Genomic DNA, 25,047 nt, shown 5'->3' with positions numbered 1-25,047 from the left:
GTGACCTTCCGACCCGCGCGGCAGGGGGACAGCACAGCCTCGAGGTCGTCCCCAGAGCCATCCACCGTGGACCCTCGTCCTGGCGATGCGCCCCCCCCTCCCAGGAGGCGCAGACCCCTTGGAAGGGTGGCGGCAGGGTCCCCAGAACGGGCTGCAGCTCTGCCTCTTGGCCGCTGGTGTTTTAGACGCCCAGCCGGCAGGCGGCCCTCGGAGGAAAGTTGCTCAGCCGGCCGGGCAGGTCTGCCTCAGCAGTAACAGGACACAGGAGGACGCGCAGGGCTTGTTAACCCCTTCCTGCTGGCTGGGCAGGCGGCACCTTCGAGGTGGGAAGCCGGCCCGCTGGCTGTCCCCAGGAGGTACAGATCCAGAGCCAGGGCTGCTGGCCCACTCCCGCCCGGCAGTGAGTTAACCCTTCCCCCGCCTCAGCAGGAAATAGGGCGGGGGGTGGGGGGCTCCAACACCCACCCCACTCCTACCCATCTCTGCTGGGCTAGGAAGACCGCTCCCGGGGGTGGCTGGCCCTTTGGTGGATTTGTTTTCTGTGGGCTCCAGCTGGCCCCGTCAGCCACCCTGAAGGGAGCATCCAGGCTCCAGGCATAGCCCCTCTTGGCCTGAGGAACAGAGTGACCTGCTCTCTCCAAAACTCCTCCCACTCTCACCTGGAGGATGCTGCGGCCCATGAGGTTTTTATCCGAAGCACCAAATGCAAAACCAAGCAGGTGGGAGACCGCGGCCACCTCCCCATCTCCCGTCCCCACCTCTGCTCCACCAGCACTTAAGGCAGTTGAGGCCAGCCTCAGTCAAGTTGCTCTTCAAACTCTGGGAGCCTGGAGCCCACTCGGCACAGGAGGCCTGGCCCTGAATGATGATTTTGGCCAGAAAGCCATTCAGGTGCTGAGTCGAGCTGACAGCCGACTTTCCTTTCCAGGAGCCACCTCTTGTCCACTTCCCATTGCTCTGAGCGAGGGGGCGAACGTAATGTCCCGCGGCTGTTTTTAAGGCAAAAAGTGGCTCAAGGGGGCCACCTGGCCTGACACGAGGAGGGGATGAGACAGGCTGCCGAGGACACAGGGACCTGGTCTCTAGGGTCTGACAGTGCGGTAAGCATGATCCCCAGGGACTGAGACCGGGCCCTTGGCCGAGTGGAAGTGGGAGGATCTCAGGGAGCCAGGCCCCATGCGGTCCAGTTCTCCTGGTCTCACACTTGGTCATGCTGGGTGATGACACTTGGGGAAGCCCTGGTTCCAGGAAGCGTGACCCCAAAAGTGTGGGCCAAGGAAGGTCAGAGGCAGGGATTTCAAGGGGTGATGCTGTCTGTCCTGTCACCTGATTCATTCCTTGTCCTGGTAGCAACCTGCTCTTCTGCTCATCATCCCACACATCATCTTCCAGGTGTGTTTCTCCTTCCTCCTGCTGGATGGCTCCAGGAACTAGGAGGAGGGGAATCTGAGGCAGGTGGAACACGGGAGACCCCAGCCATGAGCTGCCCTCATCAAGATCCGACATTCAAGACATGAAGGCCTAAAGGAAGTGGTGGGAACCCAAAAGTTCTTTATTGATTTATTTGTGAACCAGTTTCCCAGAAGACCCTGGGGCACATGAGTCAGGTGCAAAGACGCAAAGTCTCCTCGACATCCTTTACGGGTCTGAGCTCGTCAGCCAAGACCATCAGGTCAGTCACTAGGGTGTCCAGCAGCCCGTAGACCTGGAAGAATGGGGTGAAATCACAGGCAGAGGGTTGCTCTGTGGAAGGCACCCCCACAAGCGAGCACCCAGCATGCCATGAGGGCGGACAGGTCTGCACCAGGGTGGGAGAGCGGCAGCAGGGGTAAAACCAAACCTGCGGAGATTCTGTAGAACTGTTGTTTTTGCAGATAGTTTTATTTTTCAAACCGTCTGGGGGAAGTAATCCTGCACCAGGCCCTTGGGACATATGGGGGCCCAAGAGCCTGGAGTGGTTAAAGGGGTAATTCCAGGGAATGGCGCCCATTTACCCCCAGGGGTGGTCCAGCTCCACCCCCGCCACCCAGAGGCCGGCTTTACTTCTGGTAAGATCACAGATCCTCAGACTGAAATGTCTCCAGGACCGTGCCCTCCCGTGGGACTGGGCCACATGAGCCTTGCCAAGCTGATTCTTCATTGCAGAGAGCCCTCGGATTCCGTTCTAAACCCCATCAACCTTCAGAAATCGCCATGATGTCACCAGCAGCAAACGGAACTTCTGCTCAAACTCGGTCCAGAGCGTTACCCCAATGTACATGATACAATCCCATCTAGCCGTCCGCACCGGAGGCCGACAAAGCACCGCCATTAGACACAGTGACAATCGAGGGTGGCTTTGTGGGCCTCTCCTCCGAGACAGTAACAATGAACGGAACACAAGACCAGGGCGAGTCTCTAAGGACTCGCCGCCTAAGAATGTACCAGCATCAAGTCTCTCCAGTGTGTCACAACCCTTACGCTTGCTGGAAATTCACTCTACGACGTGCTGTTCCCCCAAGGGACACCTCTGCCAAGATGCACCTCACGCAGAGAGGAAGTGGGAGCAGCAGAAAGGGAGGGGCGTCTGCTCTGTTCCTCTAGTGTGTTTTCCTAACTGCAGCCAGAATGATCTTCCAAGTCAGACTGTGTCACTCACTCCTCCATTCAAACCCTTGTGGACTTCTCATTTCACTCAGGAAAACCCCAAGTCCCCACAATGGCCTGCAGAACCCCACCTGACCTGTGACTTGTTCCCTCTCAGTGGCCTCTCCGTCCTCTGTCCTCCCAGCCCCCTCCCTCCCCTATGTTAGCTGCCCCCCTCTGCCCAGGGCACTCTTCCTCGATGGCCACAGGGCCACCCCTCACCTCCCTTTGAGTCTGTTCGATGTCACCTTCTCAGGGAGGCTCCCCCACCGCACCCTGGCCTTCCCCACCCCCTGGCCCTGGGTTATCTCTCTCTCTCCCAGGGTGCTTGCCACCTAACGTACGGGGCGTGTCGCTTATGCACGAGGTCTGTCTTGCACACCGGGATGCCCTTCACAAGGGCAGCTCTGCTTCCATCTTCCAGCATGGACACACTAGGTGTTGACTGTTCGCGGAATAAACGGGACGCACGAGGAGGGAGGGGAGGAAGGCCCAAAGAGCAGGTGTGAGCAAGGGGAGGGCTGGGCGCAGGGCTCGTGCCCTCACCTCCGTGTGCAGCCTCTTGGTGTACTTCTCCATGACCAGAGGATCTATGGGTTCCTGAGAAGTGGTTGTGCCGTCAGGGGCAGGTTCTTCCAAGGAAAGCCTGTCCCAACTTGAAGATTTCATTGGTTTCTTGTCCTCCTTTGCCTTGTGCTTCTTGCTGTTTGAATGGTCCTGCTTGGAGAGACGGAGACACACACAGCCTTCAGGAACTCCCGGGGGAGGTCCAGGGCTTTCTCAAAAGCAGCTCACTGGGAGAGCCAGGGCTTCATGCTAGAGCGAGCGCCCACCTGCCGCAGCCCTTCCGACTCCTCCCCTGCCCCCCCGCCCCGGCCCACCCTCTATGTCCCGGCATGCCTCTTTCCCTAGCAACTTGGCTGCTTTTCTGTCCTCTTTGATTCCCAGCTGCTTCTTTTCCTGGGCTGCCCCTTTCCGGTCCTCCTTCCCAAATTTCGTGGTAGTTACTTTCACTTCCGTACCAAGAGGAGACTTTCGATCTAAGGGAGGTGAGTGGAAGACAGCGTGACCTGGCCTCCCAGGGCCCACAGGCAGGGTCGGAAAAGCCAAGGGTCCTGAGCCCTTCATGCTCCCAGACAGGAGCAGAGCGCCCAGTTCAGGTGCGTGACCTGCAGGGCAGGGGCGGGAGGCCTGGTTCCAGTCCCAGCTCCACCACTGCCCCATCTACGGCATGAGCAAGTCATTCAACCTCTCTGGAACTCCGCCTGTAAAACCAGGGGACTGAATGAAGGTGGTCACTCAGGTCGCTTCTAGGTCCCAAATCCTGGCAGTAGACAGGAGGGTGACGGGGCCTACTCCATGGATCAACCTGACGGAGGTCCCACCAGAAGGGCGACCATGGCTGAGGCATGGGAGGGGTGGGGAGGCTCCACGGGGCGGGACTGCAGTCTGACCTTGCTCTTCTGGAATGTCCAAATAGATGGTGTCCTTCTCGGGCAGGCCCAGCAGAGCCCTCAGCCATAAGGAATGGCTCACCAGGCCATCGATCATATCCCGCCACAGCTGCAAACTAGACAGCAAAGCATACCGGAGAAAGCCATCACCCCTCATCTGCCCTTGAAAGTGTGGAGGCATGGGTCCTTCCCTTCTAGGACAGGGGTGCCCGGGGCTACCAGGGAGGGGGCTGGCAGCCTCACCAGCACCTGTGCCCGCACTTAGACAGGGATCTGGCTTCCCTCGGGCGGCAGCTGGGGAAGAGGAGCCAGGGACAACAGTTAGGTCAATCTAGGCTCCAGCTTGAGACCCTGGCTAGACTTGGGTCTGGCCCGAAGGGAGCGGGGGGACCTTGCGTGAGATTTCCTAAGGGCGCCAGCGAAGGCGCCCAGCAAGTTCCACACAGAAGTGAGGCTTTCCATGTCCTCACTCTGCCCCTCTCGTCTTTGACCTCCGGTTCCTCCTCGGCACAGTCCTCTGCTCACTGAGAAGGAACCGGGCGAGAGGGTGGGAAAGAGACCGGGCGCTCGCTCTGTTCTACCTGCTCCGGGGGGGCGCAGGCGGCTAGGGGGCTGCTGCGGCAGGTGCCAGAGCAGGGAGTGTCTGCGGCACCTTTCCGCAGCAGCTGGGCTCGAGCAGAGTCCTAGGACTGCGCGCCCAGAACCACAGTGGGGAGGCGGGGCCGCTCTCTAGCGGGGAGAGGGACACTTACCACACCTGGTGCAGGAGGTCAGACTGCAGGGGCCTCTGCTCCTGGCACAGCTCCAGGGCTGCTTTGTTGAGCCTGATGAGGGCGTCCTCTCTCTGGTTCTCCTCGGCGAGTGTCATCACTGCCTGGCAGGGTTGTAGGTACATGGGCAACCGTCCCACCCAGGACACCAAGGGTCCCTGCGTCCTCTAGTGATGGGCCTGGTGCAGTGAGGACAGATGGCCAGGAGCAGATGCAGCCATGGAGCGCGGACCTCCCCCAGAACTATGCACCCATGAGCCCCTTCTCCGAGGTGTGCCTGGGTCAGAGAGGGCACCCCCCCAGCCCCACTGCACCATGGTGGCCTAGGCACCCGAGACAGAAAGAGATGACCCGAGAGACTGCTTCCTCTGGGTCCTCAGAAGAGTTTGCCCATGGGGGCCGGGGGACTGCCGGGGCCCTCCCTCAGTGCCCTGGCACCTACCCCCAGACTGCCATCCTACCCACCCCTGCCGAGTCAGGGGAGCACCTTTCTGAAATCCTCCAAGCAGAGATTCCACTCAGGGTGGGTAAGGCCATGTAGCTCCCAGGGGCTCTTGGTGTTCCCCAGGTCTGGGCTCTCCTCCACCGGGACGTCCTCCATAATGCTCTTCCGGTGAGAAGCCTGGGCCCCTGCTCCAGGCTTCTGGGACCCAAAAGCATCTCGGGCCTCATTCTCCTGCCGGGTCAGTTGGGATTCTGAGACTGGGCTCTTAAAGTGGGCCGAAGGCTCCCTGTTCACAGAGGGCTTCTCCAGGGAGGCTGGCAGGGGCGCGGCAGCCCGGGCCCTGGGGCTGAGGTGCTCCTCCTTGCGGGGCCCGGCCTCCTCAGCCTTGGGGGGCAAGTTCAAGTACTGGTGCCACAGGCCGTGCAGGCTTTGCACCACTTGGTGCTGGTAATGCAGCTGCAGCAAAGGCAAGAAAAGTCACGTGACGGGGAGGTGGGGGGAGGGGTCCCCAGAGTCCCAGGGAGCCTGCTCCAGTTTCCCCGTTCCCTCAAGAGCAAGATGGAGGCTACAGGGAAGAAGCTAGCAGAAGCCGCTGCGGCCAGAGCAGCTCCTCACTTCCCCTGCCTCCTGAGTATATCCAGCTTGGAGCTTTTTTTGCATTGCACTTCCAAGTAAGATGGGGTTTTTGTTTTTTTAAAGATTTTATTTATTTATTTGACAGAGACACAGCGAGAGAGGGAACACAAGCAAGGGAGTGGGAGAGGAAGAAGCAGACTTCCCGCTGAGCGAGGAGCCCGATGTGGGACTCGATCCCAGGACCCTGGGATCGTGACCTGAGTCGGAGGCAGATGCCTAACGACTGAGCCACCCAGGCGCCCCGAAGGATGGGGTTTGAATGAAGGAGTTTGTGAAGCTCTATTCTGACCAAGCATCCACTTACTTGCTAAGTTATCTGAGGCAAATTACTTAACCACCCTGGGCCTCAGTTTCCTCACTGTAAAGCGAGGATATAAAGAGTCCCCCAGTCAGCGGGCTGCTGTGAGGAGAAAGTGAGTTACTCATGGAAGATGCTCAGAGCGGGCACGGGCGCGTGTGAGGGCGCAGGGGCCGGCGCTGGGCCTGTACCCGAGGATTCCTATGATGGAACAAGTCCTCTTCAGTGAGATAGGCGTCCACAGGGGACTGTACACGCTCCGGGGTCAGGATCCCACTCAGCAGTTCCTGCAGCACGCTCTCCACGACGGTGACTGCTTCGTGGGCAGCCAGCTTGCACTGGGGAAAGGAAGATGGGACAAGATGGCGGCTCAGCCTTTCGAAACCCATGCTGCATCCTTGAGGGAAGCCAGAGCCCTCAGGACTGTGTGCCTTCCCAGGGGTTGAACTCCTGCCACCGTCTGTCTGTCATCTGTCTGTCTGTCTGTGTCTGTCTCTCTCTCTCTCACACACACACACACACACACACACACACACACACACACACACACTCCTGTTCTCAGACTCAACTGCCACCGTCTGTCTGTCATCTGTCTGTCTGTCTGTCTCTCTCTCTCTCTCTCACACACACACACACACACACACACACACACACACACACACTCCTGTTCTCAGACTCAAACCTGCTGGGTATCCCCAAATATCCTTGTTCCCTAAAAGACACTGGAAGGATGTAGTGGGGAAGCCAGTTCCAGAGATGTTGCTCCCTCATGGGGTCCGAAGGTCACACAGTCAACATTTCCCCCAGGTTAGGAAGAAGGGCAAGGAGCAGGGACCACTGTTTGTGGACATGGCTTGGCCACACTGCTGGTGTCACAGAACAGTGAGTGGAGGGGCGTCTCATGTGAGAGGTAGGTCCTACCGACAGCAAGTAAAGCAGACGTGGCACTTGTCCACAGGACATGACCTGTGCTCATGGCGGGCTGAGCCCCAGCTAACCGAGTTGGCTCATATCTGGGGGCCGCAGTAGAAAGAGGCGGCTTTCCCCAGAGCGCCTGGAAGCACCGCCCCAGCTGACCAGCTCCGGAATTGACAATGATGTGGGGCCCAGTGCCCACCTCACTCTCTCTCTGGGTGTCAGCCCCACCAGTTAGGTTTTTTCTCTCTGGTTTTGAAGGCTTGCCAGTTAAATAGGACCCCTAGGGATAGCGTCAGACAACGGTAGTCGTTCTGGGGCCCTCCAGGCAGGGTGGGGCAGCAAGCTGTTCCTCCTCTCCGTGCCCACCCACCTTTTACATCACAAAGTGCTAGGGAGCGTTGAGCAAAAACAGCTGCCTGCTTGTGGAACATTCCCCCCTGGGGCTGGGAGAAGCAGGGTGCCTGTAGGCAGCACCAGGAAGAAGTCCAGGGGAACCTATCTGCTGTCCATGGGGCCAAGGTCCTGGGTCTCTTACCTTCAGTAACTTCCTTTCTTCCCTAAAAATGTCCTGGGTCAGGGAGACTGCGTAGAGATTGACCTGCAGGGGAGCCCCTCCTAATAGGGTGGGGTGGGTTCCAAACTCCCAATATTCCCTGAAGATGCCAGCATGCGAAGACTTGAAGAAGAAGGTAAAGGTTTTCGTTTCTCCAGGCAGAATCACACCTGAGAGGGACCGAGACAGAAGTTTTCACCACACAGGAGCTAGCCGGGCCCCAAGCCTGCACGTATACAATTCACTGAGCCCTAAGCCTAGGCATATACAGTTAACTGAGCCCCAGGCAGGGTGACGGATCATCCCAGTTTGCCCAGAACTGATGGGTCTCCTGGGACGTAGGACTTTCGGCTTTCCATGCAAAAACCGGGGAAGTCCCAGGCAAACAGGGATTGGGGGGGGGGGGTCGTCCCAGCCTCAGGCCTGAACATAGAGGTCACTGAACCCCTAGAAAGTTTCTGCTCTCTGGTGATTCACTTCTTGGTGTTCTCAAGAGTTTGCTCCCCTAGCTGACATGAACAGTTAGGGACAGGACACAATTCACAGAAGAAGTGAGGCAGGGGAGAGCGGCTCAACCTTACGGGAGCATCAGCCAAACTGTGGCTCCTCACGGACTGAGGACGGGAGGCAGGGAGCAGGGCAGCCAGGTACCTTCCCGATTGTCGAAATAAAACCGCTGCATCCTGTTTCTCTTCAGGCCTTGGAAGGAGTCCAGCTGGGCACGCCGCCGCCAGTCGTACCAAATGGCCACTGTGCCGTTATTGACCGTGGTCAGTTCCGAAGATGTCTTCTCCCCTTCTAGAGTTTCAAAGGTCAAGCGGACGGCAATTCCGACGTGCTTCTAGGGAAGGAGGAGGTATGAGAAACGTCTTTGAGGAAGGCTCTGGCCTACGGTGACCAATTCGTCCTGGTTTGCCAGGGACTTTTCTGGGTTTGGCACCGAAAGTCCCGTGTCCCTGTCTTCCAGGGCCTGGGTGCTCTGTGTGGTATCATGGTACCCCGATGGTGGCCATCTCTGCCATCCCCAGCAAGAAGGGGAGAGAAAACAGATTTTGTATCTGATGAACTGTTCTGCTCCTTAGATCGGAAATCTTTTATTTATTATTTTTTTTAAAGAGAAAGAGAGCTGGGCATGCATGCAAGCAGGGGTGGGCTGAGGGGGTTGGGGGAGGGGCAGAGGAAGAAGGAGAGAGAGAATCTTTTTTTAGTTTTTTTTTTTTTAAAGACTTTATTTATGGGCGCCTGGGTGGCTCAGTTGGTTGAGCGACTGCCTCCGGCTCAGGTTATGATCCTGGAGTCCCAGGATCGAGTCCCGCATGGGGGGGGGGGGGTGGTCCCGGGGTGGTCCCGGGGTGGTCCCGGGGTGGTCCCTGCTCAGCGGGGGTCTGCTTCTCCCTCTGACCCTCCCCCCTCTCATGCTCTATCTCATTTTCTTAAATAAATAAATAAAATCTTAAAAAAAATAGACTTTATTTATTTGAGAGAGAGGAGGGAGAGAGAGAGCGCGTGCGCGTGCACCCGCGCGCGAGCGCATGAGCAGGGGGGAGGGGCAGAGGGAGAGGGAGAAGCCCCACTGTGCAGGGAGCCCAATGTGGGGCTCCATCCCAGGACCCTGGGATCATGACCTGAGCCGAAGGCAGACACTTAACCGACTGAACCACCCAGGTGCCCAGGAGAGAGAGAATCTTAAGCAGGTTTCATGTCCAGCATGGAGGCCGACATGGGGCTCAATCTCATGACCCTGAGATCATGACCTGAGCTGAAATCAAGAGTCGGAAGCTTAACCGATGAGCCACCCAGGCGCCCCCTAAAGAATATTTTAGAACTTTCTTGAAGCCATACCTGTTTGAGAAGGTTTGCTTATTTACATGCTTGGGGGCTAGGTACAAACTAGGTGGCTTGTGACAGTCTCTTTTCAGCCTTGTGATTTTATTCTGGTGCAAGTTAGCACTGCTGTTACCATTTTCAGACATGCCGAACGCATGACCAGATAAAAATGCAAATAGGTGACTGTCCAGGCTCCTTGTGACTGCCACAGTCACCCTGCGACTGCACCTGAGGGAGGCCCTTCCAGCAGGTGGGCGAGGGTGGAAGCAGTTTTACCTTGTCCTGTGGGTTACTGCCTCTGATCCAGCAAGCTGGCTTCCCACAGAACAGCAGAGAAGGGCCAAGAATAGGCATGGGGACCACATCAGGGTAACTGGCCAAGTCTCTGTAAGAAAAACCAATGACTTATTTTCTCCGAAGCTACCACAGTCTTGCCCCACGGAGCCCAGGGAAATGGCTGCCAGGAGGTCTGGAGAGGTGCCTGGCTCTGCCCTCTGATGAAGTACCCTCAGCTCCACTCGGGCTTCACTTCGTCCTGCTCTGTTCCTACAGGTGGGCACGTCCTGGACTCACAGAGACTCTTCACACGCGGCACTTACCACCAAAGGAATGGCCAGGAAATCCCCATTAGGGGCTGGTTGCTAGAAGGGAGCTGGTGCAGGTGTTGGAAGGGGCCCAGAGAGAGGCTGGGATGGAAGCACCTGGATTTCAGAGGGGGGAGTCTGCCCTTCATACTGTGGGTGCCAGGGGAGGCCACTCTTTCCAACCTCTCTCCCTAGGGCCCAGGCCGACTCACAAGGGCACCACGTCTTCAGAGGAGCTTTCCTGGTTCCTATCAAATACTGAATAGTCTTCCACCTTAACAGTCGTGAAAGGCTGCCCTCTGCCCACCACCTCCAGGCCATCAATATCCTCAGAGAGACCGAGAAAGGGAAGATTAGCTGACTGAAGACAGGCGCTTCTTGAGGGGCTTTGGACCCGGCACAGAGGCGTACTGACCTGCTGGCTAAAATCCAGCTCTGCCATGACCTTCCGCAGCTCCGTGCGTCGGTAGATCAGAAACAGACTCCGATCCCAGGTGTAGCGGTACGGAGCCTCCTTCTGGGCCAGCAGTCCTAGAGCAGCAGGGTCCAGGGGCCCTCAGCACAGTCGGCTGCGGTGGCCTCTCCCCGCCCACCCTCAAGGGCTCCATGAGCACTCACCCAGCACCATTTCTGGGAAAGGGGAGAATACAGCTACAGCTTCCCAGTGCAGCTGGACTCCGGTCCTCCCGCCCTGTACCTACTGCCTCAGGGGCCCTATGCAGGACTCTTGCAAGATCAGCTTGCAACCCTGCAGACCTTCGGATTATCATCACAATAACAGCTACATTTGACTGAGTGCTTAACAGCCCCGCCCAAACCTCTCACTACACACCCTGTCTCCTTTAACACTCTCACGTCCCACGTCCCACGGTACTTTACAGATGGGGAAACTGAGGACCAGAGAGCTTAAGTAACTCGCTGGAGTTCGCAAACCCAACACAGCCAGGGCCTGAACCCAGCATAGAAATAGCATGCAAACCACAAATGCAAGCCATGGACGTCATTTAAAATTCCCTAGATGCCACACTGGAGAAGGTGAAAAGAAACAGATAAAATTCACTTTAGTAATATAGTTTAACCCAACAGATCAAAAATAGTACCATTTCAACATGTAATCAACGTAAAAATGATTAATAAAGTATATTTTTTAGTACAGTCTTCGAAACCCAGCGTGTAGTTCACACTTACAGCACACCTGAGTCCACGCTAGCCACATTCCAGGTGCTCAGTGCCCACAAGCCACGGCGGCCGTGTGGACAGAGCAGCCCCACAGCCCCTACTCCCACTCGCCCCCCTCCCCCTCCTTTCTCCGTCTTACTGCAGGGGGGCTGGACCTCGGCAGTTATGGGCCTCCATGCCAGGCCGTTCTCACTCCAGAGCCACGCTGTCCCCCCTCCTAGGCCAGCCAGCGTTTCCAGCCCGCTCCTCACCCATCTCTGCCTGGATGCACTGGGGCTTCCTGACGGAAGTGATCGGTTCCAGGAGGCCGCGCTGAGCTTTTGTCTTGGTCATTACCAGACCCGTCATTTCATCTCCCAGGTACTCCAGGCGACTCCAGAACCCACTGGTCTCCTCGCAGCTCTGGCAAGGAAGGACGTGGGAGTCAGATCGCCTGGGCTCTTTGGAGAGAGGCTGGTGGAGGGGGGGGGGGGGGCCCGGGGGCACAAGAGTGCCACAGACTTCAGAGGCTTCCCCTGGGGGGATTCGCTGCCGCCCTGAGAGCAGGACAGAAGCATCCCCACTTTGTTTTTTGGATGCCCTGCTGTAGCCCCAGACGGACGGCACTGCACCGACAAACCACAGCGCAGGATGGTGCCCCGAGTCACCGGAAAGCTGGAGCCTCAGCCTTTTAGGAGAACACTGAGGCTATTCTAACCACCCAGCACCGGTGATATCTTTCCCCTCAAACTGACTACCACTGACCACCACGGGCTGAGTAACCTAGCTAGCCGGGCGGCCGGAATGCCCGATAAGGACCAATGATAGGATTTAGTAAAGGCCTTGAGGGCTTAACAATGCCTTGCAATGAGCAGATTCTTTTGTTCCTAACTGCAACCTGAGGCAGCCATCGCTGGGCCCAGACCCGCTCCTCACAAGAGCACTTGGGAACTCCGTCCCTACCTTCCCATCATGCTGTGTTGAAAGTGTTCGGTCAATGAGCTCCCGCTCCTCCTGGATGTGTCTGTAGGTCTCCCCAGTGTGCATCAGCAGCTCACTCGCTGGCTTCTTCAGGCGTTCTAGAGAGCACGAGAACCAAGAACGCAAACCCTCCCTCAAGTCAGAACAGGGGCCCTAGCACTGCGCACGGGTCAGCCCCATGGCTGGGCTGATTTCAGGACCCACTAAGAGCAAGAAGCACTTGGGAGTGGATGGCACAATGTGACCAGCCAGAATCCAGGCTTCGGTGAGGTGGAGGGACAGAAAAACACAGCAGTGGAGCCCCGGTGGTGGCCAAGGCCCAGCAGGAACCCTGTCCCCTTTGCTCACCACTGAGGGCTTCCTGCTGCTTCTTCCGCAAGGCGACGTGGCGCTGCCAGTTTTTGAGAAAGTTGTGCTGAGGAGGTGGGGCCCAGGGATGTGCCTTCTCTTCTTTTGGGGCTTTCTGCTTTGGCTCTTCTTTAGCAGAGATGAGGGTCACCAGACCCGGCGGGGTGCGTATCAGCTCAGCCAGCTGAAAAGTACAGGGAGAGCATGTGGAGGGCAGCTAGCGGACGTGGAGCCAGGGCTGAGCAGAGACATCTCCAGGCCTCACCCCCTGCTGTGCTCCCCCTCTGCTCAGAGTCCCTCCTCTTCTGGACCCTAATATAGCAAGTGACGGAACCAGGGGAGCCTTGGAAGCCCCCGTCAGAGCCCTCTCTTTCAGATGGGAATCTTTGTTCTGAGACGGTGGTCAGCCATTCTGTCTCTCTGTCCCCCTCACAACTGATGCTAATTGACACCTTCACCTGCAGGGCGACAGAGTCATTTTTATATGACCCCAGGCCTCTTAGCACCAGACCCGTCAGAGATGTTCTGCCTGGAGCCAGGGAAGCAAAGGAGCGGAGAGCGAGCAAAGCACTGCACGCCGGGAAAGTCAGACAGACAGACAGACAGAGAGACAGACAGACATGCGGCCCCGGGAGCTGCGGGAAGCCACCCTCCTTCCCCGTGTGCACGGAAGAGGAGAGCAGGCCAGGCACTGAAGAAGGCATAATGAAGCCGGTGCACAGAGGAGTGGAGGGCAGTGGGGGAGCGGGAGCCCCGAGCCCTGCTGCCTCTCCGGGTCCAGTCTGGAGTCGGACACCCTCTGGCTTTGGGGGTCCTTGAGGTGCCTCTGTATCCTTATAGTGAATTGCTGACTTCAGCTGAAGCTAGTTTAAGTGGCTTCACTCTTTCGGGGGAGGGTCACGAGCACTTCAGATTCCAGGGCCCAGAGACTGGTACTATCTCTGTAACTCCAGTCCCCCAGTCCTGCTTGACTCCGTCAGGTGGCTAAGACCCAAATGGCTTCAGTGACTTCTCCCCCCCGACTCCCCCCACCCCAGCAGCTCTGTACAAACCAACCTGGGTGTTCCCTTGAGCAACTGCAATTCTCTTAAAGTCTTGGAGACTCCCCAAGATGTGGTGAGGCAGGATCTGGTCACAGTCATGGAAGCTGTCACCTGGGCCTGGGTGGAGGGGAGCGGGGGGGGGAAGGACTAGCTCATGTCAACATTTCGAGGGGGTTACTTTCTGAGGGTGACCCAGCTTCCTCTCAAGGCCGGCCCATGAACTCAGAGGCCAGGGCCAAGGCGGGGCCATACCAGAGTAGTCCAGGGGCTTCGTGGCTGCATCTGGAGTAGCAGGATGTGCTACTAAGTGGCAGACCTTCCTCTTTGGATCCTTGGGTTTGAGTTTACGGATGATAAATTTCTGGGTAATGGCAGGTCTATCTTGTGTCTCAATAAAGCAAGGAATGTGTTGCTAAAACAAAACAAAACAGAGGAGAGTTCCACTTGAGATCAGGAGGAGGGAAAAACACCACCCATCTCCTCTGTCCCAATTCTTGGTGGAATTCCTGAAGGCTGACAAATCTGTTGCTCCAGCTCTGTCCATATGCTCTGTGGAGGAAATGCCTATGCCACAGACATAAGGCTCAGTAATATCCGGGAGGAAAAAAGTAACATTTAAATCCTCCAGACAGTGCAGGTGAGAAGTGGCTGACTCTTCCAGGTAAAGCATGGGGGTAGGGTTTAGCAGCTGTATCCACATCTGTAACGTACTTCTCAGACTCATTTTCCCTTCTGTGAAATGGGGATGACGGGCACTTGCCTCCAGGAGAAGCAAGACACCTCAACATCTCATTTCCCTATGGTTCTATAGGACTCTCAGCAATGTTAAAACAAACAACATAGTAAATTCCTTTAGATGCAAAAGTGCAAAGAATCCGTGTTCAGTTTTTCTGTGGAATTAGACACTCCCTCTGAGTAGGGAGGCGGTGGAGAGACAGGGGACATGGTTGATGTTCTAGACCACACAGACTGACCTGGAAATGCTCCTGCAGTAAGGGATCCCTGGACTTTATCCTTACCTTCTTCAGGTCTTCCTTCTTAATGGCTAAGGCAAGAATATCATCCCCTTGTAGGATATTGCTAACAGGTTCAGGTTCTTCCTGAATGGGGGGTGTGGGCTGTTCAGCTACCTTTGCCCGCTTCCTTTCTAAAGAGAAGCAGAAAGATACAAGTGCTGAAATATATATATATATATTTCTATTCTATACATATTTCTAATATACAGGATATATTCTAATATAGATATATAATATATTCTAATATATAATAGCTAATATCTATCTACATTAGATTTCATGGTAGAAGGCAGAGCTCAACACCTAGACAGACAGCAGAGGCTGCCAAGATAGCCTGGAGTTCTCTCTGGAAGGTCCCCCTGCCTGTCCCCCTTGGCCTGCTACAGTGACTGGAACTTTTGGAGCTGGAGTTGAGATCCGAAGACAGTCCATTCCAGGCTGTGCTACTTAAGAGCTATACAACCTTGGGTCTATCACCTACCCTCTCCTGGTCTCCGTCGAGAAAGCTGGATTAAAGCAATGGCTCCCAAATATTAGTCAGATGTCTGCCTGAGGGTCTTCTGAAGAGTCTTACTAATACAGCTTCCTGGCTACTTTGTGGGGCCAGGGCCAGGGCCAGGGAAACTGTATTTTTTTAAACCCCCCTAGGTGGTTCTGATGCACAGGAGTTTGGGACAACTGGACTAGATGCTTTCTCAGCCTTCCCCATTGCTGGCATTGATGCATTGTCCTAGGGGAAGACTTCAGGTTTCTTAGGACATTGGCTAAAATGCAGATGCTCTGGGGGAAGCAGAGCATTCACCCCTGAGCATTTATTTCACATTCTTTCATGTAATAAATACTGTTTAAGCATCTAGCCAGGCACTGTGCTAGGCTCTGGGGACATAAGGCAGAGTCTCAGGCCTCTAAGAGCACAAGCCTGGGAGACTAGACTGTCAAACAGGGTCACTGAACTAGGGTCACTATGGGGGCATCCAGCGGGACCCCAGCCCCCTGTGCGGGGCAGTCAGGGAGGGCTTCCTGAGGAGGTGATGTTTAAACTATGAGCTGAAGATGACGGAACTTAGACACAGGAAACACACTGGGGAACAGGCATGCCAAAGGGAAGAGCACGAAGAGGCCTAGAGGCAACAGAACAGAATGGGCATCTGGAACTCCAAGCACATTTTTTAAATAGCTGGAGTGCAGCAAGGTGGGGGGTAGGAAGCAGTGCTTAGGGAGGGAAGTAGGCACCACATGGCCAAGAACTTGGTGAGCTGTGTAAAGGACTTCAGTCTTTACCCTGAGGGTCACAACACGGCAAGGAATGGATTCGGGGGTGCAAGACGGAGTAGCGGGGGACTCTTTAGGAGTCTCCTGGGGGAATGAAGGGTTTGACAAAAGTGGCTCATGGGACTGGAGGAAAGTGGAGAGATCTGAGCCTATTTCTCACACGAGCCGTCAGGAGCCCAGCACTGAGAACTCGGGGACAGAGCAAGTCACTCCCCAGTGAGGACACCCTCCCTGACTTCCTTCCACAGACGTGGGTTTATGGTTTCAAATGCATCTTGTTGCTCTGCCTAGGGTCCTCCTGTCTGCTGCCCCCTGGTTTAGAGTGATTGGACGTAAGGCCCGACACAGAATCATCAAAAGAAAGCCCAAGTCCTGCCTTCAGGGGCTTTAAAACAAAACTTGGTTTTGTCCGCTGCTACTCCCAGTGCTCTAATTTGTAAGGGCCCATATCATTAAAACATCAAAGCAGGGGTTTGGATGACCCAAATCAAATGTTTTTAGGAAATGCCCACATGGTGGCCAAAAAACCCATGACACAATCATCCCAACGTAACTCTAAACGCAGCCTATCGGTCAGAGTCCGCTCCTCAGCAAAGGGGTCACCAGACACCCAGGATATCCGTCAGTTAAACCACATGGCACACACGCAAACAGGGCCGACTGGCTTGACCCCGAGTTCTGGTCCCATTCGGCACCATATGTGGAGGTGCAGCCTTAGGTTTTCGTTTCCACTTCCTCTCTCCCTTCAACACAAAGTTGCCAACATTGGTGGTCATTCAAGAGAACTGGTAGCAGTTGAAGGCCCGCTTTTATACACATGTTGGGCACCTGGCTGGCTCAGTTGGAGGAACATGTGACTCTTGATCTCGGGGTCATGAATTCAAGCCCCACACTGGATGTAGGGGTTAAATAAATAAATAAATAAACGAACGAACGAACGAACGAATGAATAAATAGATTTTACTTAAGTAAATACTTTGGAATTATTTCTATTTTCCAGGACATGTGCTTCCTCCATCTGTCACCTCGGCTGGGTCTACAGCTTTCTAAGGGATTACACATCTCCAGATGTGTGCTTTTTACTGGTGGGTGTGTAATTACCATGTGTAAATTTATAAACCTTCAACATTGCTAAAGGTTTCCAAAATCGTGAAACTCTGCTCTGAGGTTTTTCTGAGGTTATCTTGAATGCAGTTCAAAGCTCTGATATAGCATACAGTGAGGGAGGAGTGTGCTCTAGTTAAGGGGACATCTTTAGAAAAATGATATATACATTTTAAACTTCAACTCACCCTAGAGAATATTTACCAAGTACCCTGAGGAGCTGAAAACTGCAGCAGACACTGACACACACCAGCATCACATAAGGGCCTGGGTTAGTGGCACAGACAAGGTGTTTGGTTACACACCAAAGAAGGAACAAATGGATGTGGATCATACAGGTTAGGGCTGTAAAGAAAGGTTCAGAAGAGCAGGTGCAGGGGTCAGAGGCTGAGTTAGGCCCTGAGGGACCGGAAGCCTTCGGACAGGCAGAGCAGCAAACAGAGGTGTTTCAGGTGAGGTCACAGAGCAAAGGTGAAGGCAGGGCAGAGCATGGCATATGTGGGGCATGGTGACACAGGAGGCTTGTTGGGGAGGTGGGGGTGCTATTGGGGATGATAGAAAAACCAGGGCATGACAGCCTGGTAAAGTAAGGCTGAAGCATCTGTCTTCTTGCCGGCAGGAAGGAAGTTTGGTCCAGGAGAGTGCACTGGTAAAAGCAGCATTTCAGAGTGATTCATCCAATAAGGGTAAGCCAGGTGGACTGGGGGCTGGGCGGGGGAGGGTGGTGGTATGGAGAGGCTTGTTGGGAAGAGCAGGGAGGAAGGACTATTGTGTGGGGGGGTCATTTCAGGACCTGTGGGAGAACTCAGCAGGGTCCAAGATATGTCTCACTACTCTAAACCTATGGAGGCTCAGCTATTTCCTGTTGTTTGATCTGGAAACCCAAGCTGAGTCGGGCTTCCGGTAAGCGTCATAGCTGGCATTTCTCCCTTGATCCTGGCAGCTGTGAGGGGGTCAGAGACCAGCCCCCTTGCACGGGGCAGTGGGGTGATATTTCAGCTGGAGCTAGGCCAGGCAGCTGGAAGCAAGGTGCTCAGATGGGGTAGGGGTGGGGGAAGAGGGGGAAGCTTTGGAGGGAGAAGAAACCTGGCCTCGAGTTTTCTGTGTCTTGTGTTATCTAACGTTATCTTTTTTCAGTGTTGATCAAGGTCTTTGGGAAATCCTGACTTCAGGGGATTGCATGGGGGAACCAAGGGAGAGGCTGTCCCTACCAGGGCTGAGCTCTACTTATCAGGGAGGGGCATCTGGGACTGCTGGGAGTCTTCCCGGTTTCTTAACCAAAGCAGAGAGAAACCTGGAAGTCAAAAGGGCTCACGTCCCTAAACAGATTTAGAGTCACAATATTTGCTTGCCTTTTTGCTTGTAATTCAGAGACCCTGGAAAAACAGAGCATGAGATTATATTTGTTGATTAGCTGTGTTATATGGGGGGGGGGAATAAAAGTATTGTGCTACTACATTACTGACACCCCCTGAGATATCAGGGGGGAGAAAAGGGAGGAAAAAGGCATCTTGCATGCTAAACACTGGGTTTTTTTTTTTCCCTCCTCACCCTGGTGCGTGTTCTCAACTCAAATGGCTATTTAACAAACTACATTTCCCTTTCTTAAAAATAAATATGTAGTGATAAATCTTTCCTTGAGTTGTTTACAGCAGAAAGTTCAAATCTGGTAAGATCCAGAAACTAGGTATGCAGGAGGCAATAGCTAGGAAAGCCCTTGACGGCCCTTGGGAAAAAGGCCCAGCTATTTCTCTTTCTCTCTCGACTGTTAAGAATTATATCATGAGGGGTGCCTGGGTGGGTCCTGGGATCGAGCCCCATGTCCTCGGTGGGCTCCCTGCTCAGCAGGGAGTCTGCTTCTCCCTCTCCCTCAGCCCCTCCCCCCCCCACCGGCTCATGCTCAGTCTCTCTCACTCTCTCAAATAAAAATAAATCTTAAAAAAATTATATCATGAAACAGCCTCTCAACCCAGCCTAAACTGGACTTTTATACTATGAAGAGGGATTAAAGCCAGCCATACTAACGAAGCAGTCCTCCCAGGGGCCCCGGCAGACCTGCCCCTCTCCTCACACTGAGCTTTCACCGCTGCTCTGAGGCCGGCTTTGGGTCTCCCCAGGGCCTGCAAGAGCATGCCCAGACCTTCTGACCTAGCAAGTAAAGCCCTTGTTTGGTCTGGCCCCTGCCTACCTGTGCAGCCCTACCTGGCTCCCTCCCTCTCCTCCACACCCACCACCTCTGCCCTGGCCACCAATGTCCTAGTTCCATGCCTCAGCTCATGCTGCTCCCTGCTCCCTAGACCTGGAGAAGCAAACTGCCTTTTGGGGGGTGAGGGGGAGAGGGAGGGGAGGAAGAAGGCCAGCCACAGATGTCACCTACTTCAGAAAACCTTCCCCCCAGATTCTAGCATCTAAGGCCTGGGTCAGGTGCTCTGAGCCCCCTTAACCACTTAGGGATCCCTATATGACAGCATTGATATTTGTCTGGTTCCCCTTCTGGTAGTTCACTAGACTCTGTTTCTTGTGGGCCGGGGTCACACAGTGAATACTGACACCGTTGCTGCCCAGCACGGTACCCACACACAGCAGGCCCTCAACAAATGGAAACAGCAAAAAATGGAGACGGGGTGAGCTGCAAATGGGAACATGTCCATGGGGGTCAGTCTGCAGTCAGACACCCTGGGACTCTGCCACCTGCAACCAGAGGGTGGCTGAGGTGGCCAGGACGTAGTCATGTCTGCAACGGGCTCCAGGTTAAACAAGTGGGACAGGTGTCATCCATCCGGAAAGGATATACGGGGTGGGAGACAGAACTGGCCGAGTTAGGCCTTACTTCTGGGATTTTCCAGCAGAGTGCTCGCTTCGGCAGCACATATACTAAAATTGGGATTTTCCAGCAGGCCTCTTAGGTGGACACCCTCAAAGAATCCCCCCGCGGTGTTGGTTTCACCACCTCAACATGTTTCTTGCATTCTTTCCTGAATTTCTTTTCCCAAGGGCTCCGGGTCCCGAGCCTTCTGAAACTCTTTCCCGACTCTTCTGCACCCCACCCAGTGGAGGGCTCTTGCCTTCAGAGTCCCACCCTACGATATGGTTAGAGGTAGAAGTCTCCTGTGCCTTCCTGCCCAAGGCCATCTCCCCAGCAGTTGATCCCTGAGGCCTCTGTCAGTCTTCCTGTGTCCCCATCCCCAAGGCCCAGTGCACTGGACCCTCTCCCTTCGGGGGTCGCTGCCTTGTACATCATCCCTGAGGCATGGGGTACGCCTTGTTCCGTACCCCATTCCCCCGTGATCTTTACCTCCATCCTGGTGTCACCCCCGTCCTCCAGGCCCCGTGTCGTGAATCCCATCCAAGAACCCCAACCCCTGTCGGCTTCTCCTGAGTTCCCAAGGAGCCAGCGCCAACCTTTAATGACTTCTGCGGCCTCCAAAAATTTGTTTGCAGGTATTCTGAGGCGGGAGTCCTTCTTTAGAGACTTCATGATGTCGCCACGCTTCATGTGAGCGTGGCCCTGCGCCGCGGGGACCTGGGATAACGAGGCTGTGCGGCACCCCGGCGACCCCGCGCGCGCGCCCTCCCGCCAGCGGCCGCCAACGCGTCCATAGCAACCAGCGTCCCGCGCACCCACCGATCAACTTGGGCGGAGACTGCTTGGCAGCCATCTTTTTCATCCGGCCACGCCCACGTGCCCGCGGCGGGCCGCTCCTCCCGCGCGCGGATCCCGAGCACAGCGCCCGGCTGGGGGCGTGACGTCACAGGGGGCGCCGGCGAGCGCCGTGACGTCAGCGGCCAGCAGGGGCGGGGCGAGGCCCCCCAGCGCTGGGGGAGGTGGGCGGAAGGCCTGGGTACGGGCGGCCCCGGCTCTGGCCTTCGCTCTGCGCCTCCAGACAGTCGCGGCCCGATCGTTCCTTTCACGCCATGCCGAAACCCCCTGCGTGGCTTCCCGTGGGTTTCAGTGACCTGGTGGCCCCTGCCTGTCCCCTCCGGCCACCTGTGTCCTTCCCCACCGCCCGCGCTCGCTACAGGCCTTCCGTCACTTCCCAGATACTCCAGGCTTTTACCCCGACTTGGGCCCTTCTCATACTGCTGGTTTCAGCCCTTGGATATGCTGCCCTTGACCCCTGAATTTAAAGTAGCTCCTCCGTGGTCTCAACTTTATAATTGCACCCAGTTTATTTTTTTCCTAGAGCCCTAACGCATTCTCGAGTTACCCTGTTTGTTGAGGGGGTTGCCCGTTGTCGAGTTCGTTGTGAGAATGTAAACTCCATAAGAACATGGCAGGCCTGTCACTTGTCCCCACCCTAACCCAAGTTTAGCACATAGTAGTCACTCAAACTGTGTGGAGTAATAAAGGGGGTTTAGAGCCAGACTTCCTACTTGCTAGCTGTGTGTTCTTGGACCAGCCCCTTGACCTCTCTGAGCCACACTTTTCTCACTTATAAAATGGAGGTCACAATGCCTCTCACACAGGCCACTGTCAGGATTAACTGAGAGTATGCATTTAAACTACTCCCTACAGGGCCCTCCGTAAGCTGGAGAATCTTCTCAGTTCTCAAAATGATGCTAGGGTTGGGGAGCTGCACTCTATACCCATTTTACAGATGAAAAAACTGAGGTCTACAGAAGAAGGGGATATAAAATCACCTGACTAGCAAGAAGTACAATTTGAACCTGGTTCTCCCAAATCCAAGGCCAGGACGCTTTTTGTCCTGTCCTCTGGGCCAGGTCCGAGCTTTGCTGCAGTCTACCCTAGACAGGGGAAGAAGTAGGGAGGATGCTTGTAAGGGTGGTTAGTCTCCGGGCTCTCTGTGTTTTCCTCATTACTGGGCCTCTCCCAGGGTGCACAGTCTCTTCATGCCCCTCTACATGGTCACTCCTCTTATGACTGAGACAACCTCCATGGGCAGCCTCTCTTTTGCTCTCGGAGGCCCAAGCACCGGCTTCCTTCCACCCCTCCCCCCAGCCCTCCCAGGGAGTCCTCAGTTCAGTTCACTCCATGAACATTTATGGAGCACTTATGATACACCAAGCTGATCACTGAGTCATCTGGGCTGGCCAGGAAGCAGACACCGAGATGGGGGTAGGAGTGCAAGATGTTTATTGCCTGGAGGAGCGGGGGTGTGGTAGGGCCTATGAAAGATGAAGGGGGGGGGGCAGCAGGATAGAGCCTGGGCTGGGAGAGCCTCAGACTGTTTTGCATATCCAACAAAGTGGTGGGCCTCTGGGGCAAAGAATGTTCATCAAAGGCTGTCTGCTAACTGCACTCCTTGCAGGTGAACAGTAAGTTCTTTCTTGAAGAAAGAAACCTGGAGCTCTGTGACATATGAAGGAAAATAAGAAACATTCTCTCTTGCCCTCTGGGTGCTCAGAGTCCACTCTGGAGCTAAAGACAAACGCTCATGAAACTCATTCCAAGAGCCCAGCTTCTGGAAGGCCTTTTAACTTCGGGAGCTTGCACAGCTTGTGGGTAGCCTGGCAAGGGGGAGGATAGAGGCCTGGGGGCCATTCAGGGAGAGTTCCGCAGAGGCTAAAAGACAACGGAAGAAGGGGGTGGGAGAGGTGCTTGGTTAGGCGGGTACACAAACTGGCTGGGGCTCTGCTGCTGTCCGCTGAGGACCTTGGACAGGTCCCATCCCCTCTCTGTGCTTCAGTTTCACCATCTGCTTCGTGAAGGTGTCAGACCAGATCAGAGCTGATTAACCTTTGGAAAATCTAAGCAAAACTAGGAAGTTTCTCCCCTAATGTGTGCATTTGGATTTTTAAAAATTATTATGGTAAAATACATGTAACATTCACCATTTTAATAAGAGGCATTTAGTGCACCCGCAATGTTGTGCAACCATCACCAATATCTGGTTCTAGAACTTTTTCATCATCCCAAAAAGAAACCTTGTACCCACCAAGCAATCACTCCCCATTGCCCTCTCTCCTGAGCCCCAGGCAACCTCTGATCTCCTTTCTGACTTTATTGATTTGCCTACTCACCCACTATTGGGCCTCTTGTGTCGGCCTGCTTTCACTCAGCGTAATGTTTCTGGGCTCATCCATGTCGTAGCACGTGTCAGTGCTCCAGTCCTTTCTACAGCCGAATATTCCCCAGTGTGCTCTGCCACATTCTGTTTTTCCACCATCTGTGCATTTGATTTTGCGCATGATTTTGCATTCGATTCCAGGGACTCCCTGGACTTCACTCATGTGTCTCTGGGGTGGGCTGAGGTCAGTTTGCCTTAGACACAGAGCTGAGTCATCTCAAAGTGGATTTCCAACTCTAATGTATGTGCTCAAGGGGTAGTGATTAATCACAACTTGGGAACGGCAGAATGCATATCAGGGGAGCCTTCCTGGAGGAGGTTTCATCTGAGGTGGGCTGCTGAAGGTAAGAAGGCAACAGGCAGGTCAGGCGGCAGGCTCTCCTTGTGGGGACACGGCAGGAGCTGAGGTCCCAATAGGAGAAAGCTCTGGGGGCGGAGGGTGGGGCAGGGACCAGCATCATTTAACTGGAGCATCCCCCGCCCCCCACCCCCAGCAACCTTATGGAGCCCAGGGAAGAGGCGGTGGCTGGGTTGACAGAGGGCACAACCTCAATTACTGCCTTATGTCTCAGTTTATTTCCACCCAGCCAGGTGCCGGGCATGTCGTCAGCCACTCTTTGCAGAGGCTAAATAGCCTCCCCAAATAGAAACTGTTTCCTCCACAGGCTGCACCGTCCCCTCCCAGGGACAGCCACCCTCCCAAGGCCCAAGGCGGGGGCAGCCTGTTCTCCAGCCCCTCACATCTTGCTACCCACCCTCACCTCCGGCTCTCTCCCCGCAGGTCAGGCCACTGCCTCTGCCTCACCTCCATAGACGCACCTGGCTCACTCCCCTCTCGCCCCGCCACCGGCCTCTAAAACAACAAATCACACTACTGCCTCCTCACGGAACGGAACGTGGCTTAGCTAGCGCTCACCTGGCGTCTCAGCTCCTTCAGGGCCCTGAAGTCGGGCCACAGCCCGACTCTGTCCCCAGGAGGGACTGAATGCAGCCTCGGGGATGATGCGCAGACTCCAGGCACCACCCCCAGGCTCAAAGTGCCCTTAGTCTCCCTGGAGAAGGACACAAGGAGAGACTTTTAGGAGGCTGCACAGAGTAGAGGTGAGGAGCAAGGAGCTCTGGAGTAAACCTCGGATTTGCATCTCAATGTTGCCCTTCCTAAACCCTCTCTCTCCTCTTTGGAGTGGGGATAGCCCTGGCCCCCGAGTTGCTGTCCCCCTCTGTCGTCTCCTCCTGTTTCGCTATCCTCAGAATCCTTACCCCATCCTTCTGTACAGTCTGTTGGTCTGCCCCCACCGAAGCGGGAGGGCCAGGAGAGCCGGCACTTTGCCCGTCAGACTCGCAGCTGTATCCCAGTTCCTGGAATGGTGTCTGGCACATGTAAGCCATCGACAGTGGGTGGGGCTGGAGGGAAGCCTGGAGAAGCATCAGTAGGTTCCCGGTAGCTGCCTTCCAATATCTGTGGGGCGGGGAGAGAGGCTGGCCCCCTGTCCAACAGCACTCAAAGGCAAAACCATAAACCACAGTGACATTCCCAGGAAGTGTGCTGTAAGACTTTTCTAAGAACCAGAGCTTGCCTCTGGTGTGGAAATCGCTGGGACCATCTGCCTGGACTGCTGTCAAGGACATGCCCGAGGTGAACGGACATTGAGGTCTGGGGCTCCGTGCTGAGGTTGGAGGTTCTCTGCCTGCTTCCTCCTTCTCTTGCTCCCTCCCTCCTTGTCCTGGTCGGGAGAAGGCGGCTTGCTGGGGGAAGAATCAGGGCTGAGGGAGCTGGCTCACCCTGAGGGCTTCCTCCACTAGATTGGTGGGTTACCTGAGGAGTTGCCCCAGACCACCGGTGAGAACACTGTTCTAGTGGCGCATGGCCTGGATCTGGGAGAGAAGATGCTGATGAAAGGCTCTGGGCCTGAGTCTCTCTCTGGCTGTGTGACTCAGGCACTGGGCCTCCCCTCCTCGGCTTCCCTTACAGAATGGGCTCCATGC

At 55.3% G+C, this 25,047-nt stretch overlaps 1 protein-coding gene across 1 annotated transcript; it reads right to left on the bottom strand.

The window, feature by feature from the left end:
- Nucleotides 1–1,603: 1,603 nt before the first annotated feature.
- Nucleotides 1,604–20,579, bottom strand: MYCBPAP (MYCBP associated protein). Its single transcript, XM_088027311.1, has 20 exons — nt 20,435–20,579; nt 14,660–14,787; nt 13,893–14,052; nt 13,654–13,757; nt 12,598–12,781; nt 12,232–12,347; nt 11,541–11,691; nt 10,526–10,641; nt 10,323–10,438; nt 9,803–9,911; nt 8,351–8,540; nt 7,682–7,869; nt 6,420–6,566; nt 5,337–5,750; nt 4,832–4,953; nt 4,080–4,195; nt 3,863–3,890; nt 3,526–3,700; nt 3,172–3,342; nt 1,604–1,705 (listed from the first exon to the last, which is right to left on the bottom strand). The coding sequence occupies exons 1-20, from the start codon at nt 20,526–20,528 to the stop codon at nt 1,604–1,606; spliced, it is 2,931 nt and encodes a 976-aa protein (XP_087883437.1). The 5' UTR covers nt 20,529–20,579.
- Nucleotides 20,580–25,047: the final 4,468 nt, after the last annotated feature.

The sequence above is a fragment of the Eumetopias jubatus genome, unplaced genomic scaffold (assembly GCF_037043125.1).
Source record: "Eumetopias jubatus isolate StellerSeaLion01/CBP00866 unplaced genomic scaffold, mEumJub1_p1.0 scaffold_10, whole genome shotgun sequence".
Lineage (NCBI taxonomy): Eukaryota > Metazoa > Chordata > Mammalia > Carnivora > Otariidae > Eumetopias > Eumetopias jubatus.
The sequence above is the reverse complement of the archived record's forward strand: the minus strand, read 5'-3'. Positions and strand labels throughout refer to the sequence as shown.

Coding starts and splice junctions, on each gene's coding strand:
- MYCBPAP (XM_088027311.1), bottom strand. CDS start 20,528: ATGAAGCGTGGCGACATCATGAAGTCTCTAAAGAAGGACTCCCGCCTC. Junction 9,912..10,322: donor TCTGAAGACGTGGTGCCCTT/GTGAGTCGGCCT, acceptor TTTTTCTTACAG/AGACTTGGCCAGTTACCCTG. Junction 3,343..3,525: donor CCAAGTTGCTAGGGAAAGAG/GCATGCCGGGAC, acceptor CTCTCCAAGCAG/GACCATTCAAACAGCAAGAA.